The 17,886-nt window shown below is 53.7% G+C and overlaps 1 protein-coding gene across 2 annotated transcripts in view; it reads left to right on the top strand.

Moving 5' to 3' along the window:
- CLPTM1 (CLPTM1 regulator of GABA type A receptor forward trafficking) overlaps positions 1 to 17,886 on the top strand; it is a 39,813-nt gene that overhangs the window by 17,590 nt on the left and 4,337 nt on the right. For both annotated transcript variants that reach the window (XM_003918595.5, XM_003918594.2), the window contains exons 3-9: positions 162 to 285; positions 1,513 to 1,671; positions 4,415 to 4,532; positions 13,541 to 13,626; positions 14,786 to 14,906; positions 15,504 to 15,748; positions 16,405 to 16,498. In XM_003918595.5, coding sequence (XP_003918644.1) covers positions 162 to 285; positions 1,513 to 1,671; positions 4,415 to 4,532; positions 13,541 to 13,626; positions 14,786 to 14,906; positions 15,504 to 15,748; positions 16,405 to 16,498 — 947 coding nt within the window. The remainder of the gene's footprint in view (positions 1 to 161; positions 286 to 1,512; positions 1,672 to 4,414; positions 4,533 to 13,540; positions 13,627 to 14,785; positions 14,907 to 15,503; positions 15,749 to 16,404; positions 16,499 to 17,886) is intronic.

Below are 17,886 nucleotides of genomic sequence, written 5' to 3'. Positions count from 1 at the left end.
GTCTTCTTGCCAGCCCTGTGACTACCTTCTCAGGGCCTCCCTGACTTGGTCACTAGCCCCAGGTCAGGTGCCAGCATGTGCCAAGTCAGAAGGAAGTCAAGCGGGTCTGTTGCGGAGAGCCAAGGCTTGGGGACTCACCACCTTGCTGCTTCTCTCCTCAGGATCTTCATCATCTGGGCCATCAGCAGCTGGTTCCGCCGAGGGCCGGCCCCTCAGGACCAGACGGGCCCCGGAGGAGCCCCACGCGTCGCCAGCCGCAACCTGTTCCCCAAAGACACTTTAATGGTAACTGCCGGTGGTAGGGCAGACTTGAAGATGATGGGGCAAGGAGGGGTGGAATGTGGAGGAGTGATGTCAGCAGTTGGGACAGACCAGGTCCCTGCCCACTGGCAGGTCTAGGAAAACAGGTCCAGGGTTGAGGAACTCTAGGCCCATCCCCAGTACATGAGACCTGTGTCACCTGGGTCCATCCCCAGCACATGAAGCCTGTGTCACCCAAAAGAAAAAGCAAATTCATTTGGTTAAAATATCTAACCAGGGTCTTTGGATGTTATATTTCAAAATGTATTCAGCCTTCTAAGGTTGCAGCGGGATATGTGCAAGGGAGGTAGTGTGAGAGGTGGGGAGGGCAGGGAGCCAGCAGAGGCTGGTGGGAGGTAGGCACAGAAGGAGAGGAGACCTGCACTTCCACAGTGGGCTTGGGCATGGGCAGGTCAGGGCTTCAGGAGCGTCCAGAGCAAAAGTGTTTAGACCTGTCAGTCTAGGCTTTTCTGAGCAAACATGGCCATGGGGGCTTGAGAAAGGAGGAAGTTCTTGTTGGGTCACAATGGTTTTGTTGTGTTTTTTTTTTTTTAGTTGAAGTCTCATTCTGTCACCCAGGCTAGAGTGCGGTGGCATAATCTTAGCTCACTGCAACCTCCTCCTCCCGGGCTCCAGTGATCCTCCTATCTCAGCCTCCCGAGTAGCTGGGATTACAGACATGTGCCACCACTAATTTTTTGTATTTTTAGTAGAGATGGGGTTTCACCTTTTTAGGCAGGCTGGTCTCGAACTCCTGACCTTAAGTGATCTACCTGCCTCAGCCTCCAAACATGCTGGGATTACAGGCGTGGACCACCACGCCCGGCGGCTGACAGTGCTTTTGTAGCTCTGGACTGCTTTGTCCATAGCCTGCAGAGCTCTGACCAGGAAGGCCCAGCAGCCACTAGGGCAGGAGATCATTCAGGGAGCTTCTGCCCCTTCCTACCCCTAAATTCTAATTGGCAGACTGGCCAGTCTCCAAGTGTTCTTTGTTCGTTGACTTCACAGGCTCAGACCAGGACAGACATGGTGGTATGAGAAAAGAGAAAATATGTTCTCTCTGCTGCTCTTCCTCTCTTCTCTCCCCTGCCCTCTGTAATTACTGTTCCTCTACGTGTGCTGACTGCTGCCATAGCTCTTCATCTACTCTTTAGCCAGCCTGCAAAGGCTCTCAAGAGCGGGCCTGAGCTCTGTCGCCTTCTGTCCCAACAGAACCTGCATGTGTACATCTCAGAGCACGAGCACTTTACAGACTTCAACGCCACGTCGGCACTCTTCTGGGAGCAGCACGATCTTGTGTATGGCGACTGGACTAGCGGCGAGAACTCAGACGGCTGCTATGAGCACTTTGCTGAGCTTGACATCCCACAGGTGGGGGCAGCTCTTGGTTTCTGGCCCCATGGCTGCTTGACTGGCACTGAAGGACCTTTCCTCCAGTCCGCTCCTTGCTGAGACAGTGTGGAGTTTGGGCTCCAGGCTTGGCCCTTCCTTGGGCTCACATGCTCTGTGACCACAGGCTGGTCCCTGAGGTCTCTGGGCTTCACTTTCCCCTATGAAAAAGGTAGATATGGGTGGAATTGGCCTGGGACCCTGCTGGCTACCTCTAAGGTTGTGCAGTCCTTGACTTGAAACCGGTGAAAGATTAGTAATTGTCCTTGGGGATGTTTGCCTATCACCAGTTTATCAGGCAGCCCCATTTCAAAATAACATTAGTTAATGTTGATTGAGCTAAGTGCAGGGTACTAAGCTAGGCTGACTCATGGAAACCTACCAGAAACCCTCTGAAGCAGGAACTGTTATTCTCATTTGACATATGAGGAAACTGAGACATAGAGAGGGAAGGTCATTTACCCAAGGCCACATTGCATGAGAGATTCAGACTCAGGCTCTATGGCTGTGGACTCTTGCAGCCCTAGGCTTAAATCCTGCCTCCTCCTGGAAGCCCTCCCTGACCCACAGAGCACTCAGACTTGGTTAAGCACCCTCTCTGGGTTGTCACACCTGCTGGACTTCCCCATCCCAGCCCACTCTGGGGCCTCACTGGGACTCCTGCATGGGACTGTGAGCCTTGTGATAATAAGGCTGGGCTGCCTAGATCACTTCCACATCCCCAGCACTGCCCAATGTGGGGCTGGGGACAGAATCAACAAGTACTGAACCAAGTGAAAGGGACATCTCTTTGGGGCCTTCTTTGGCTGAGTCCAAGACAGCTGCCCTCATTCCTTTCTCCCCAGCAGGCCTTCTCAGTTTTGGGGTGGAGGGCATATTTCTGTTCTATTTCTGTCTGGGTGGCTAGAAGCAGAATGTGAACACAGTCTTTTTTTTTTTTTTTTTTTTTTTTTTTGAGACAGCGTCTCGCTCTGTTACCCAGTCTGGAGTGCAGTGGCGCGACCTTGGCTCACTGCAGCTTCCACCTCCTAGGTTCAAGTGGTTCTCGTGTCAGCCTCCTGAGTAGCTGGGATTATAGGCACACATGATCACACCCAGCTAATTTTTGTATTTTTTTAGTAGAGACAGGGTTTCACTATCTTGGCCAGGCTGGTCTTGAACTCCTGACCTCAAGTGATCTGCCTGCCTCAGCCTCCCAAAGTGCTGGGATTACAGGTGTGAGACACCATGCCCAGCCATCATTCTTTTCTTTTTGAGATGGGGTCTTGCTCTGTTGCCTAGGCTAGAGTGCAGTGGCACAGTTATAGCTCACTGCAGCCTCAACCTCATGGGCTCAAGCCATCCTTTCACCTCAGCCTCCCAAGTAGCTGGGACAACAGGCATGCACCACCATGCCCAGCTAATTTTTTGTGTTTTTCGTAGAAATGGGGTCTCAACATGTTGCCCAGGCTGGTCTCAAACTCCTGAGCTCAAGTGATCCTCTCACCTCAGCCTCCCAAAGTGCTGGGATTACAGGCATGAACCACCCCACCCAGCTGGACTTTCTGACCTGCACTGAGAGGTGGCTCCCACAGAGACCTCAAGCCCAGCCCCCAGGCCTTGCCCCAAGATCCAAGGAAGGACCAGGGCCTGGCAGGCCCAGCAGGGGGATCTGCTTCCAAGGGCTTGGATCTAAGTTGAAGCTTCAAGGTGGGGTCTGAGTGGACTTAAAAGGCGGGAATGCTGGGCACAGTGGCACGTGCCTGTAAGCACAGCTACTCAGGAGGCTGAGGTGGCAGAACGGCTAGAGCCCAGGAGTGTAGAACTGTAGTGTGCCACGATCACAACTGCAAATAGCCAGTGCACTCCAGCCTGGGCAACACAGCAAGACCCCATCTCTAAAAAAGACAGGAGAGTGAGGAGAACACAATGGGACCAAGTGAATCCGAGCTCTGCTCAAAGATCAGAGAGGTTCAGTGCTTGCCTTTGTCTCCACTCAGTGCCCCTGGACAACTTGCCTCCCTTCTCGAAGCCTCAGTTTCCTCATCTGTATCAAGTGAGAATAGTCCCCCTTCCCTGGGAGGCAAGGAGACTTGATGAGATAATGAGGAAGACTTGGGCAGAGAGGGGCCAGCTGGAGGTAGCAGGGAGTAGCACCCAGGAGCCCACAGACTGGGTTTCCATCTGCATACTTGCCACACACTGTATGACCCCTTGGCATGAGCCCCGTTTGCCTCATCTACAAAATGGGGTGGTAACATGACCCATTGCATATGGTTGACATGTTACATGTGTGTTAACTCATTAGATTAGGGAGCTATTGTCTGAAGTGCCCAGGGCAAGGTCTGGCCCGTAGTAGGAGCTCCATGTCGGTCAGCTGCTTCTTCCTGTTGAGTGAGCTTAATGAGAGCTTGTTGACTGAGCTGTGTGCCAGTGCTCCAGGTAGTCCCTGCAGTAGTACCCTCAGGTCAGTGCTGTGGGGACCTCGCATCCTCTAGGTGGGGCCCTGAGGCTTAGAGAGAAGCTGAGCTCACACGGCCATGGCGGGTAGAGTGGGCGTCTGAGTCTGACTCCAGCATTTCCCCCCATTTACTGCCACCCAACTACATGCCTCACCCTGAGTACTCAGTAAATGGCCAGAGAATTGACGGGGAGGAAACTGCTGGGGACGGGTGCCAGGCAGGGCTTTAACGTTTCCTTCACCCCAGTTGCCCAGCCTGCCCACCTGACCTTCCCACTTTTGCAGAGCGTCCAGCAGAACGGCTCCATCTACATCCACGTTTACTTCACCAAGAGTGGCTTCCACCCAGACCCCCGGCAGAAGGCACTGTACCGCCGCCTTGCCACAGTCCACATGTCCCGGAGTAAGTCACTCCCCTGCAGCCAGGACCCACTGTCCAGGGGGCCAGCATCCTGGGAGCCCCCAGGCTGGTGTGGCAGACAATGAATCCCAGGTCCAGGAGGGCAGGCAGGAAGCCTGCACTCAAAGAGGATGGGATTGGCAGGGCAGGCTCAAGCCCCACCCAGCCTTAATGAGCCCTGTAGACACTAAGGAGGGAGACCTACGGAGGAAGGGCTCAGGGACCAGAGAGGAATTGGCCAGAAAAAGCAGCTGGAGACGGGGACTCTTGGAGAGGAGGAGACGTCCTTCACCAAGGGGGAAGGGCCAGGGTTGACTTGTGCACAGTAGGGGCCTGATAGAAATAGACACTCAAAAATAATTTGTGGGCTGGGTGCAGTGGTTCACGCCTGTAATCCTAGCACTTTGGGAGATGAGGTGGGCAGGATTGTTTAGCCCAGGAGTTTGAGACCAGCCTGGGAAACATGGCGAAACCCTGTCTCTACCAAAAGATACAAAAATTAGCTGGGCCTGTGCCTGTAGTCCCAGCTGCTCAGGAGGCTGAGGTGGGAGGATCGCTTGAGCCCAGGAGGTGGAGGTTGCAGTGAGCCAGGATCACACCACTGCACTCCAGCCTAGGTGACAGACTGAGAACCTCTCAAAAAGATAGATAGAGGCCGGGCACAGTGGCTCACTCCTGTAATCCCAGCACTTTGGGAGGCTGAGGCAGGCGGATCACCTGAGGTCAGGGATTCGAGACCAGCCTGACCAACATGGAGGAACCCGGTCTCTACTAAAAATACAAAATTAGCCAGGAGTGGTGGTGCATGCCTGTAATCCCAGCTACTCGGGAAACTGGGGCAGGAGAATCGCTTGAACCCAGGAGGTAGAGGTTGTGGTGAGCTGTGATTGCGCTATTGCATTCCAGCCTGGGCAACAAGAGCGAAACTCGGTCTCATAAACAAAAAAGAAGATAGCCGGGCGTGGTGGCTCATGCCTGTAATCCCAACACTTTGGGAGGCTGAGGTGGGTAGATCACGAGGTCAAGAGATAGAGACCATCCTGGCCAACATGGTGAAACCCCGTCTCTACTAAAAATACAAAAATTAGCTGGGCGTGGTAGCACGCGCCTGTAATCCCAGCTACTTGGGAGACTGAGGCAGGAGAATTGCTTGAATCCAGGAGGCAGAGATTGCAGTGAGCCGAGATCGTGCCATTGCACTCCAGCCTGGTGACAGAGCAAGACTCCGTCTCAAAAAAAAAGATAGATAACATTCAAAGAACAGTGTGGGCAACATGGTGAGACTTCGTCACTACAAAAAGTAATAGCCAGGTATGGTGGTGAGCACCTGTGGTTCCAGCTACATGGGAGGCTGAGGGGGAGGATTGATTGAGTGTGGGAGGTCGAGGATGCAATGAGCTGTGATTGCACTATGGCACTCCAGCCTGGGTGACAGAGCAAGTCCACGTCTCTGAAAAAACAATAGTAATAAAAAATAAGACTACCACTTCTACTCCCATGATAACTCATTAATCCATTAACCCACTAATCCATGAATGGGTTAATCAGTTCCTGAGGGGAGGGCCCTCATGACCCAGTCACCTCTTAAAAGCCCCGTCTCTCAGTACTGGCACACTGGGGGTTAAATTTCAGTGGGAGTGGGGAGTACTAGAGTACGTCAGTAGTCCCAGCTACTTGGGAGACTGGAGTGAGAGAATCAGCATGACTTTTGGCCAGGACAAATATTCAAACCATAGCATTGTCCATCCTCTTGTTTTCGGGACAATAATTATTGTCATCTTTCTGCTTACCTGACCCTTTTTTTTTTTTTTTGAGACAAGATCTCACTCTGTCACCCAGGCTGGAGTGCAATGGACTATCTCAGCTCACCACAGTTTACACCTCCCAAGTTCAAGTGATTCTCCCACCTTAGCCTCCCAAATAGCTGGGACTGCAGGCACATGCCACTACGCCTGGCTAGTTTTTGTATTTTTAGTAGAGACGGAGTCTCACCGTGTTGGCCAGTCTGGTCTCAAACTCCTGACTTCAAGTGATCCGTCCACCTCGGCCTCCCAAAGTGCTGGGATTACAGGTGTGAGCCACCACACCCAGCCTTTCCTGGTTCTGCATGACCTTTTTCCTTGAGTCCTCTGTCTCCTGATGGGCAGCCTTAGAAATCTCTCACTGTACCTGTTTGAACAGATCTGGAGAATGGCTTCCTCAGCCCCCCATTCTCCTAACGGGAGTTCTGTGTACTCCACCTAGCTTTCATTTTATTGAGGACTATTCCAGACATTCCCTGTGGATTTGGTAAAGATCCATCTGGCTGGTTTTGGGTGGCGCAGCAACAGACGGAATTCTATTTGTATGAGTTAGGTCTTACCTACTTCTTTTAGTATAAAAATATCCTAAAGGATGATAATTTTTTTATCACCTATACTGGATGGAATGAAAAGTTGATGACTCTATGTGGGTCCCCAGAAATGACTTGGAAAGGTCTTCTGGAGTTAGTTGAGCACCATTCTGAGTGAGTGCGTCTGCAGAATGTGCTGCGTTGGTGTGTCCCACCCGGCTGAGATGTAGTGAGATCTTTGGAGAACTGGGCAGAAGTGGCTTGAAGGGTGTGACCTACAGGGTTGGTCTCACAGATGTTTCCCTGCAGAGAGGGATACATCAGGGGTCTGGGTTAAAATGCCCCGTGCTTCAGAGGTCACTCTGAAGGTGACCCAGGTGGTTAACTCTTCATCGTATTCTTGTACCCCCATTTGACGATCACCTAATCATTCCGTTAACCTAAATCGATACCAGTATTTTCTGTGGTTTTGTCTTTAGTGAATGTGTGATCCATGTCACTGTGTGGTGAGGTTTATTCACAGTCAGTCTGGTCTGTAAAATAGAATCTGCAGACAGTGAACCTGAAAAGCATACTAGGATCATGCAGGCCTCCCTCCCCAGCCTTGGAGCTGGGATCCTCAGAGCAGGGACACAGAAGGACTTGGAGTGAGCCACCCACCAACTGTAGGGTGAAGGAGAGTGTGAGTTCAGAAAAGCCCCCTTTGGGCTGGCTGTGGTGGCTCACACCTGGAAACCCAGCACTTTGGGAGGCCAAGGCGGGCAGGTCTCTTAAGGTCAGGAGTTCAAGAACAGCCTGACCAACATGGTGAAACCCTGTCTCTACTAAAAATACAAAACTTAGTTGGGCATGGTAGCACATGCCTGTAATCCCAGCTACTCGGGAGGCTGAGGTGGGAGAATCGCTTGGACCCCGGAGGCAGAGATTGCAGTGAGCTGAGATCGCGCCACTGCACTCCAGCCTGGGTGACAGAGCAAGACTCCATCTCAAAAGAAAAAAGAAAAGAAAAGCCCCTTTTCTTCCCAAAAGGCCAGTAATCAGTATTCTAGAGCAGCTCCATCTCATGGAGATAGGATGTGAGCCAGAGAAGGCATTAAAATATTTCCAATAGAAAAAGACTGAAGAGGCGGTGAAGCAAGCCTGTAATCCCAGCACTTTGGGAGGCCGAGGCCCGAGGCGGATCCGAGGTCAGGAGATGGGAACCATCCCTGGCTAACAGGTGAAACCCACGTCTCTACTAAAAATACAAAAAAACTAGCCGGTGAGAAGTGGCGAGCACAATGATCCCAACTACTCGAGGAGGCTGAGGGCAGGAAGAATGGCGTGAACCGGAGGCGGAGCTTGCAGTGAGCTGAGATCAGGCCACACGCCTCCCGCCTGTGGGACAGAGCCAGACTCAGTCTCAAAAAGAAAAAAGACTGAAGAGTAAAAAGGTAAAGACAGGCCAGGTACAGTGGCTCATGCCTGCAATCCCAGTACTTTGGGAGGCCAAAGTGAGAGGATCACTTGAGCCCAGGAGTTCAAGGCCAGCCCTGGCAACATAGGGAGACCTCATCTCTACAAAAAGAAATTTTATTTTTTATTTTTTAATTTTATTTATTTTATTATTTATTTTTATTTTTTTGGAGATAGAGTCTCGCTCTGTTGCCCAGGCTGGAATGCAGTGGCGCGATCTTGGCTCATTGCAACCACTGCCTCCCGGGTTCACCCCATTCTCCTGCCTCAGCCTCCTGAGTAGCTAGGACTACAGGCGCCCGCCACCACGCCCGGCTAATTTTTTTGTATTTTTAGTAGAGACTGGGTTTCACCGTGTTAGCCAGGATGGTCTTGATCTCCTGACCTCATGATCTGCCCGCCTTGGCCTCCCAAAGTACTGGGATTACAGGCATGAGCCACCGCGCCCGGCCTATTTGATTTTTTTTTTTTTTTTTTGAGACAGAGTCTCGCTCTGTCGCCCAGGCTGGAGTGCACTGGAGATATGGCTGGTCCAAACCAAGAAGTGCTGTGATATAAAACACACACTGGACCCCCTGTTTTATTTTTTATTTATTTTTTTGAGATGGAGTCTCGCTCTGTTGCCTAGGCTGGAGTGCAGTGGCGTGATCTCCACTCACTGCAAGCTCCGCCTCCTGGGTTCACAACATTCTCTTGCCTCAGCCTCCCGTGTAGCTGGGACTACAGGCGCCTGCTACCACGCTCGGCTAATTTTTGTATTTTTAGTAGAGACAGGGTTTCGCTGTGTTAGCCAGGATGGTCTCGATCTCCTGACCTCGTGATCCACCCATCTCGGCCTCCCAAAGTGCTGAGATTACAGGCGTGAGCCACCGCGCCTGGCCTGATTTTCTTTTGAGACAGAGTTTCACTCTTGTTGCCCAGGCTGGAGTGCAAGGGCATGATCTTGGCTCGCCGCAGCCTCCATCTCCCAGGTTCAAGCAATTCTGCCTCAGCCTCCCGAGTAGCTGGGGTTACAGGCATGTGCCACCACGCCCAGCTAATTTTGTATTTATCGTAGAGAGGGGGTTTCTCCATGTTGGTCAGGCTGGTCTTGAACTCCCAACCTGAGGTGACCCACCCGCTTTGGCCTCCCAAAGTGTGGATTACAGGCGTGAGCCAAAAATTTTTTTTTAAATTAGCCAGATATGGTGGTGTGCACCTGTAGTGTCCTCCAACTCAGGAGGCTTAGGTAGGAGGATCATTTGAGCCCAGGAGGTCAAGGCTGCAGGGAGCTGTGATCAGGCCACTGCACTTCAGCCTGAGCAACAAAGCGAGACCCTGTCTCAAAAAGAAATATAAATGAAATAATAAAAAGGTAAGGCCAGGGCCGTGTTGGCTCACACCTGTAATCCCAGCACTTTGGGAAGCCGAGGCTAGAGGATCGCTTGAGCCTAGGAGTTCGAGACCAGCCTGGGCAACATGGCAAAACCCCCCTAATAAAAATACAAAAATTAGCCAGGCATGGTGGGGGATGCCTGTAATCCCAGCTACTTGGGAGCCTGAGGTGGGAGGATCACCCAAGCCCAGGAGGTTGAGGCTGCAGTGATCATACCCCTACACTCTAGCCTGGGTAACAAAGGAAGACCCTGTCTCACAAATAAAAAGGTAAAGAGAAACCACGAGATTAATAGTAATAGTTTAATTGAGCTCAGTATATTCTCATTTCAACATATAATCAGTATAAAAAGTGAGATATTTTACATTTTTCCCCCCTTGCGCCAGTTTTCAGAATCTAGTGTGTGTGGCTGGGCACGGTGGCTCACGTCTGTAGTCCCAGCACTTTAGGAGGTTGAGGCAGGTGGATCCCTTGAGGCCAGGAGTTTGAGACCAGCCTGGCCAACATAATGAAACCCCAGAGATACTAAAAATACAAAAATTAGGCAGGCATGGTGGCTAACACTTGTAGTTCCATCTACTTGGGAGGCTGAGGCAGGAGAATCACTTGAACCCAGAAGGCAGAGGTTGCAGTGAGCTGAAATCGTGCCACTGCACTCCAGTCTGGGTGACAGAGCAAGACTATGTCTTTAAAAAAAAAAAAAAAAAGGAGGAGTCTAGTGTGTGTTTTATATCACAGCACTTCTTGGTTTGGACCAGGCATATTTGCAGTGCCCAGTAGCTGCATGTGGCCAGCAACCCCCATACTGGATGATGCAGCTCTAGAAGATTTCCCTCCAAGAAAGGGGGGCTTTTTCCTCCCCACGGGAGCCAGGTCCCTCTGGTCTGGATGCCTCTAAGCTGCAGTATGTGTTCTCTGCCTGAGCCAAAGCCTCTCTCCCCTGTGCCTCCCCCTCCACCAGCCAGCACTGCCCTCTGGGGCCCTCCCTTTTCTGGGCAGTCTCTGTCAGGTGTGGACAGGATTGGGGCATGTCCCCTTGGAATTTTCTCCAAGTCAGCCCTTGAATGTTGGCTTCTCCCCCTGGACACAGGAGGAAGATCCCCAATGATTTATTTGTTTGTTTGTTTTTTTGAGACGGAGTCTCACTCTGTCGCCCAGGCTGGAATGCAGTGGCTGGATCTTAGCTCACTGCAAGCTCTGCTTCCCGGGTTCACACCATTCTCCTGCCTCAGCCTCCTGAGTAGCTGGGACTACAGGCGCCCGCCACCTCGCCCGGCTAGTTTTTTGTATTTTTCAGTAGAGACAGGGTTTCACCATGTTCACCAGGATGGTCTTGATCTCCTGACCTCGTGATCCGCCCATCGCGGCCTCCCAAAGTGCTGGGATTACAGGCGTGAGCCACCGCGCCCGGCCACCCCAATGATTTAATAATCATAGAAATGATGAGGATTGGCCAGGGTGGTGGTTCAAGCCTGTAGTCCCAGCAATTTGGGTGGCCGAGGCAGGTGGATCACTTGAGGTTAGAATTTGAGACCAGCCTGGCCAACATGGTGAAACCCTGTCTCCAATAAAAATACAAAAATTGCTGGTCGTGGTGGTGGATGCCTGTAATCCCAGCTACTTGGGAGGCTGAGGCAGGAGAATTGCTTGAACCTCGGAGGTGGAGTTTACAGTGAACTGAAATCGCACCACTGCTCTCCAGCCTGGGCAACAGAGTGAGACTCCATCTCAAAAAAAAAAAAAAAGGATGACGTTTGTGCTAATAAGCAGCAGGCCCTGGGCCAAGAAGAAGCGAGGCTTTTTTTCTTTAGGGAAGTGACGTCACTCACCAGTGTCCCTTAGATTGTAGGATTCAGAGGCAAGATTGCCTCCAAGCCCCCGCGGTTGGCCAGGTCTCCTTCCCCTTTCCCTGTGTTTCCCTGGCCCCAGGGGGCAGGATGGAGAGTTGAGGGAGGGCAGGCTGAGTTATCCTTCCCGGCATAAGGAAGAGCTGAAAAGTCCCCGGGCGCGGTGGCTCACGCCTGTCATCCCAGCACTTTGGGAGACTGAGGTAGGCAGATCACGAGGCCAGGAGATTGAGACCAGCCTGGGCAACATGGTGACACCCTGTCTCTACTAAAAATACAAAATTAGCCGGGCATGGTGGCACACGCCTATAGTCCCAACTACCCAGGAGGCTGAGGTGGGAGAATAGCTGGAACCTGTGAGTCAGAGGTTGCAGTGAGCCGAGATCACACCACTGCACTACAGCTTGGATGACAGCAAGACTCTGTCTCAAAAAAAAAAAGAAAAAGAAATGCTTAGCTTCTTTTTGGGCTGGGCACGGTGACTCACACCTGTAATCCCAGCACTTTGGGAGGCCAAGGCGGGCGGATCATGAGGTCAGGAGATTGAGCCCATCCTGGCTAACACGCTGAAACCCTGTCTCTACTAAAAATACAAAAAATTAGCGGAGGGTGGTGGCGGGCGCCTGTAGTTCCAGCTTCTTGGGAGGCTGAGGCAGGAGAATCGCTTGAACCTGGAGGCGGAGCTTGCAGTGAGCCAAGATTGTGCCACTGCACTCCAGCCTGGGTGACAGAGCGAGACTCCGTCTCCAGAAAAAAACAGAAACACCCCCAGGCTAGGGCAGAGGTTGGGGGGTGCAGTGTGGGCACGCACAAGCCCCTTCCTCCCCGGCAGCGTTTGGGACAACGTGGCAGGGAGCCTGTGGCCAACCTGGCCTCTGCGAGAGGAAGCGAGGCCAACTCCTGGCTGGGGATTCACAGCCCCGAAGTGTTTCTCATCTTGGTTTCTCATGTTGGTGGCTTCAGGCCTTCTCTGAAGCTATCTGCTGCCTCTTTATAGTCATGTATTCAACTGGTCATCGCTGAGCCTGTGCAGGCGCTCCATGTGTGTTCAAACAGGCCCTGCCCCTACCCACATTTCCGCACGGGGTTTGCACACTGGTTGCAGGGATAGACAGCAGGCTAAGTTTTGGATAGTGGTGAAATGTTGTGAAGGAAACAAGCTGGCAGGAGAATGACTGCGTAACCTCATTCAGTGGGGTGGCCAGGGAAGCCCTGTGGAAGAAGGATATTCTGCCAGGCACTTGAACGCCACGGAGGAGCCAGGCCACGAAGATTGTGTCGGGGCATGCGTTCCTGGGACACAGGGCAGCACACCCGGAGGCCCCGGGTTGGCGTATTTGAGGAGAAGTGGAAGGTGTTGAGGGTTGAGAGGTCACCGGGGCTATGGTGAGTGTCTGGGGTTCCAAAGCTGCAGGATGCCATGATTAGTCACTTGATTTTATTTATTTATTTGTTTTTTTCTTTTTTCTTTTTTTTTTTTTTTTTTTTGAGACGGAGTTTCGCTATTGTTGCCGAGGCTGAAGTGCAACAGTGCGATCTCAGCTTACTGTAACCTCCACCTCCCTTGTTCAAGCGATTCTCCTGCCTCAGCCTCCCGAGTAGCTGGGATTACAGGCACCTGCCACCACACCTGGCTGATTTTTGTATTTTTATTAGAGACGGGGATTTCACCGTGTTGGCCAGGCTGGTCGCAAATTCCTGACCTCAGGTGATCCGCCTTCCCTGGCCTCCCAAAGTGCCAGGATTACAGTGCCCTGCTGAGCTGGGGTTTCTGCCTGGGGCATTTGGTGATGGTAGTGTCCCCATGATCATGAGGCACTGTGATTGGTTGAGATTTGGGGAGGCAGTTCTGGCATTCCAGGTCACACTGATCTCAGCAGGTGAGTGCTAGGTGGATGCCAGGAGACTGTGAGCCGTTGCTGGTGGGCAGGGGTCCGGGCTCTGGAGGCTGCAGGTCCCGGCAGGTCTCATGTCCCCTCCTTTCCCCACCTCCCAACCACAGTGATCAACAAATACAAGCGCAGGCGATTTCAGAAAACCAAGAACCTGCTGACAGGAGAGACAGAAGCGGACCCAGAAATGATCAAGGTAAACGGGCAGGGTTGTCAGGGCCTATAGGGACCAAGCCAGGCCATTCACAGCTCATACCAGACCACTGGGGCTGTCATCTGTCACCACCACTGAGCCACCATGCCGGCTCGGTCACGCCACCTCCCCTCCCTGAGCACTGGGCTCTTCCTTTGGGAAATGGGGTCAGGAGGCAGCTGCCTCTCAGGGAGTAGGGGGGATCCCAGGCAGGGTTACCCGGGCCTCTCGCCAGCCTGGGAGGGGGTGCATCACAGTCCCATTCTCACATGAGGACACTTGTTGAATCTTACAGCCAGGAAGTGGCAGGCCAGGGACTCTCACCCACACAGTCAGGCCCCAGAGCCCAAGCTCAGTCCAGCATCAAGCAGGCACATGAGAATATGACTTTAGTAGGAACTGCAGGATTAATAGTTGCTGTCACTCCTGGTGGGCTGGGGAGCCAGGCAGTTAATCTGTGGTTAACCTGCAGTGGGCACTAAGAGACTTCCCCTCTCTGTGGGTGGTCCTGTGTGGGAGGGGTGGTCCCTGCTCATGGAGGTGAGGCCACCGTGCAAGAGTGTGTGGAGCCTGCTGTCATGAGGCTGGGCTTCGCAGCCTGGCCTAGGATGCCAGCCCTGCCCCTACCTCTGCAGGCCTCGGTTTTCTGCATGTGGGGTGGAAGGATCCTGTTGGTGACCCGAAGGGTCCTGGGTAGCGTAATCTCTAAGCCGAGGGAGGAGAGCCCTCTGCCAGCACTTGCTGTGGTGGCTGATACTCTGCTGCCAAGGTTGTCAGGGGAGGTGGCTCATGCCTGTAATCCCAGCGCTTTGGGAGGCTGAAGCAGAAGGATCACTTGAGCCCGGGAGTTCAAGATCAGCCCAGGCAGCATAGTGAGACCCCATCTCTCCCAAAAAAGAGAGAGAAAAGAAAGAAAGAAAAAAGAAGCTGTCCATGGTGGCTCACGCCTCTAATCTCAGCACTTTGGGAGGCTGAGGTGGGAGGATTGTGCTTGAGCCCAGGAATTCAAGACCAGCTTGGGCAGCATGGCAAGACCCCATCTCAAAAACTAGAAAGCAAAGATTAAGATTTTCATGGGAACCCTTGGGAGGAAGTGTGCAGAGGCTGATGGTCCCTGGGCACCTCCACCTGCCTCTGAGGCCTTCCCCACATGTTGCCTCAGAGGGCTGAGGACTATGGGCCCGTGGAGGTGATCTCCCATTGGCACCCCAACATCACCATCAACATCGTGGACGACCACACGCCGTGGGTGAAGGGCAGTGTGCCCCCTCCCCTGGATCAATGTAAGCTCCCCAGCCCTGCCAGCTGCTTGCAGAGGCCTCTGGGAGGGTGCTCGGGGCCCATCTCTTTGTCTTTTCCTGGCCCCATCCACCTGAGAGCGCTTTCTAGGGCTCCACTCTCCCAAACTCCCCACCCTGTCCTATCCCCTTCCCATGTCCTCTCCTTCTCCCACACCCCCACCCCTGGGGTCACTAGGACTGACTCCCATATGCCAGCATCGGTCCACAGTCAAGTCCCATCGAGCCCACAAACTGTTTTCAAAAAATGTCTATCACTTGCCAACTTTTGAAATTGAGGCAGTATCACTTAAAAGCCATATTTTCTGGCTTTTATAAAACTGGGTTACATGGTCACCCATGGGGCAGCCGTGGGCTGGAGCTGAGCCACAGCTGCCCCCTTAAGCGGGGACCTGCCTGCTCTTTGCATCTGGTTCCCTCTGCTGAGGTCAAGGGGCCCTTTAGCTCCTCATGGCGTGGCCTAGAAATGTCCCCTGTCCTCCAGTCTCTGTAGAGGGGCCCTCTTGGGTCCCTGCAGACATCTGAGGCCTGTGGGTACCCTGGCCTCCTGCCTGGGCCAAACGGTGTCCCTGTGTGCTGCAGATGTGAAGTTCGACGCCGTGAGCGGTGACTACTACCCCATTATCTACTTCAATGACTACTGGAACCTGCAGAAGGACTACTACCCCATCAATGAGAGCCTGGCCAGCCTGCCGCTCCGTGTCTCCTTCTGCCCGCTCTCGCTTTGGCGCTGGCAGCTCTATGCCGCCCAGAGCACCAAGTCGCCCTGGAACTTCCTGGGCGACGAGTTGTACGAGCAGTCAGATGAGGAGCAGGACTCGGTGAAGGTGAGTGCGGCTGGGGCGGGCGGGACTTCCCAGTGCCTTCCTGGGCGCAGGAGGCCAAGAGGAAGTGCGCCAGGCCTGGGCTGTGGGACCTCCCGCCTGGTGCTCCTCTGCCCACAGTTTCACAACCTCCCAGGTCCCTTCTCCGCAGTGAAAGGAAGTGGGCACCCAGCCCTCCAGGCCTAGATGACTGGGGGTCCTCTCCCCAGGCTGTTCTGTTGGCTTGGCCGGGCCCTTTTGGTCCAGACCTGTCCCTTACTCCTTCTGTCCCAGACCTTGTCTCCCTGGCCCTGGGCTCCGACTCCGTGTCTCTACCATCTCACTGGGTCCTGAAATGTCAGCCCGTTTCTGTGGTGTGAGGCTCGGCTTTGCCTCCTGGGCTGTCGTCACTGTTGGGTCTCTGCTCTTGGCTCCCAGTGTCCCTTCACGCACTCCCTCGGCCTCTGCCTCTTCCCCTAGTGCCATCTCCCTGTCTTTTCTGTCTCCATGAGTCACCCTCCTCTCTGCCCCCATCTGCCCATCTCTGACCCAGTCTCCTCCCGGCTGGCCCACCCTCACCCTGCCTCTACAGGCGGCCCCAGGGACAGGTCTTAGGGGACAAAAGTTAGTGAAGTTGCTCCTGGGCGGGGGCGGGCTGTGCTCACAAGTGTCCCCTGCAGGTGGCCCTGCTGGAGACCAACCCCTACCTGCTGGCGCTCACCATCATCGTGTCTATCGTCCACAGTGTCTTCGAGTTCCTGGCCTTCAAGAATGGTAGGAACGGGACCCCAGGGCTAATGAGAGGCTGTGCAGGGCTGGGGACAGGGCCTGCCCCCTTCATCCTCCCCTCCGTCCCCGCGTATCCTCCCCCTGCCTGGGGTCTCTCAGCCCCACTCTCCAGAGGCCTGGTGAGCTGGGGAGGGGCAGTGGCCCCAAAACTCCCAACCCAGAAATTCCCACCCACCGGGTGTGGAGCTAAGGGAGGGGCTGGCCCGCTGCTGGGGCAGAGGCCAGGCCAGTACTGCCAGGAAGCAGGGCTGGGGAACTCCAGAGCCAAGAGCAGGGAAGCCCCGGAGCTGCTCCCGCCACCCTGCCCGGCAGGCTGCCTGTTGCGGGAGGCCGCTTAGGACTCAGTGGATGGGGCCTGCCCGAATGGGAAGGAGGAGCACTGTCCCCCGAAGGTCCCTAGGTTCTAAGGCTGACCATGCTGATGGCCAGCGTTTGAGGAGAAGCAGCCACATGCCAGGCACTGTCCTGGGTACCCTCCCCAGGTAACTCCTTGAGCCGTACGGGAACCAGAGGCTCAGGGATGTCACTTGCCCAGTCACACAGTTCCTAAGGGGTAGATAGTTCTAGCCCCAACTCTCATCTTCTAGGCCCTGCAGGCCACTTCTTCCTTGCCCAGAGTACCCCAGTCTAAAGGAGGCAGCCTGCTGCCCTATAGCTGCCGGAGGCGGCAGGAGGAATGACTAGTAGTATTCCTGGTATTAAGACGCTATTGCCAGCCTGGCGGTGGCTCTCGCCTGTAATCCCAGCACTTTGGGAGGCCAAGGTGGGAGGATCGCCTGAGCCCAGGAGTTTGAGACTAGCCTGGGCAACAAAGCGAGATTCATTTCTACACAATTTTTTTTTTTTTTTTGAAGTGGAGTCTTGCTCTGCCACCCAGGCTAGAGTGCAGTGGCACGATCTCAGCTCACTGCCAGCTCCACCTCCTGGGTTCATGCCATTCTCCTGCCTCAGCCTCCCGAGTAGCTGGGACTACAGGCACCCGCCACCACGCCCAGCTAATTTTTTGTGTTTTTAGTAGACAAGGTTTCACCGTGTTAGCCAGGATGGTCTCGATCTCCCGACCTCGTGATCCGCCAGCTTCGGCCTCCCAAAGTGCTGGGATTAAAGGCGTGAGCCACCGCGCCCGGCCTTTGCACAAATTTTTTTTAGAATTAGCTGGGCATGGCAGTACGTGCCTGTGGTCTCAGCTACTCGGGAGGCTTGGGCCTGAGAGATCAAGGCTGCCGTGAGCCATGATCACACCACTGAACTCCAGCCTAGGTAACAGAGTGAGACCCTGTTCCAAAAAAAGGGATGCTCTTGCCATTATTGAGAGCTACCATCTGGAAGAATGCGGTGTCATACGGGCACAGGAGCTGGTGCCGACCCCAGCT

Source organism: Papio anubis, chromosome 20 (assembly GCF_008728515.1).
Source record: "Papio anubis isolate 15944 chromosome 20, Panubis1.0, whole genome shotgun sequence".
Lineage (NCBI taxonomy): Eukaryota > Metazoa > Chordata > Mammalia > Primates > Cercopithecidae > Papio > Papio anubis.
This window is presented reverse-complemented; position numbering and strand designations above follow the sequence as displayed.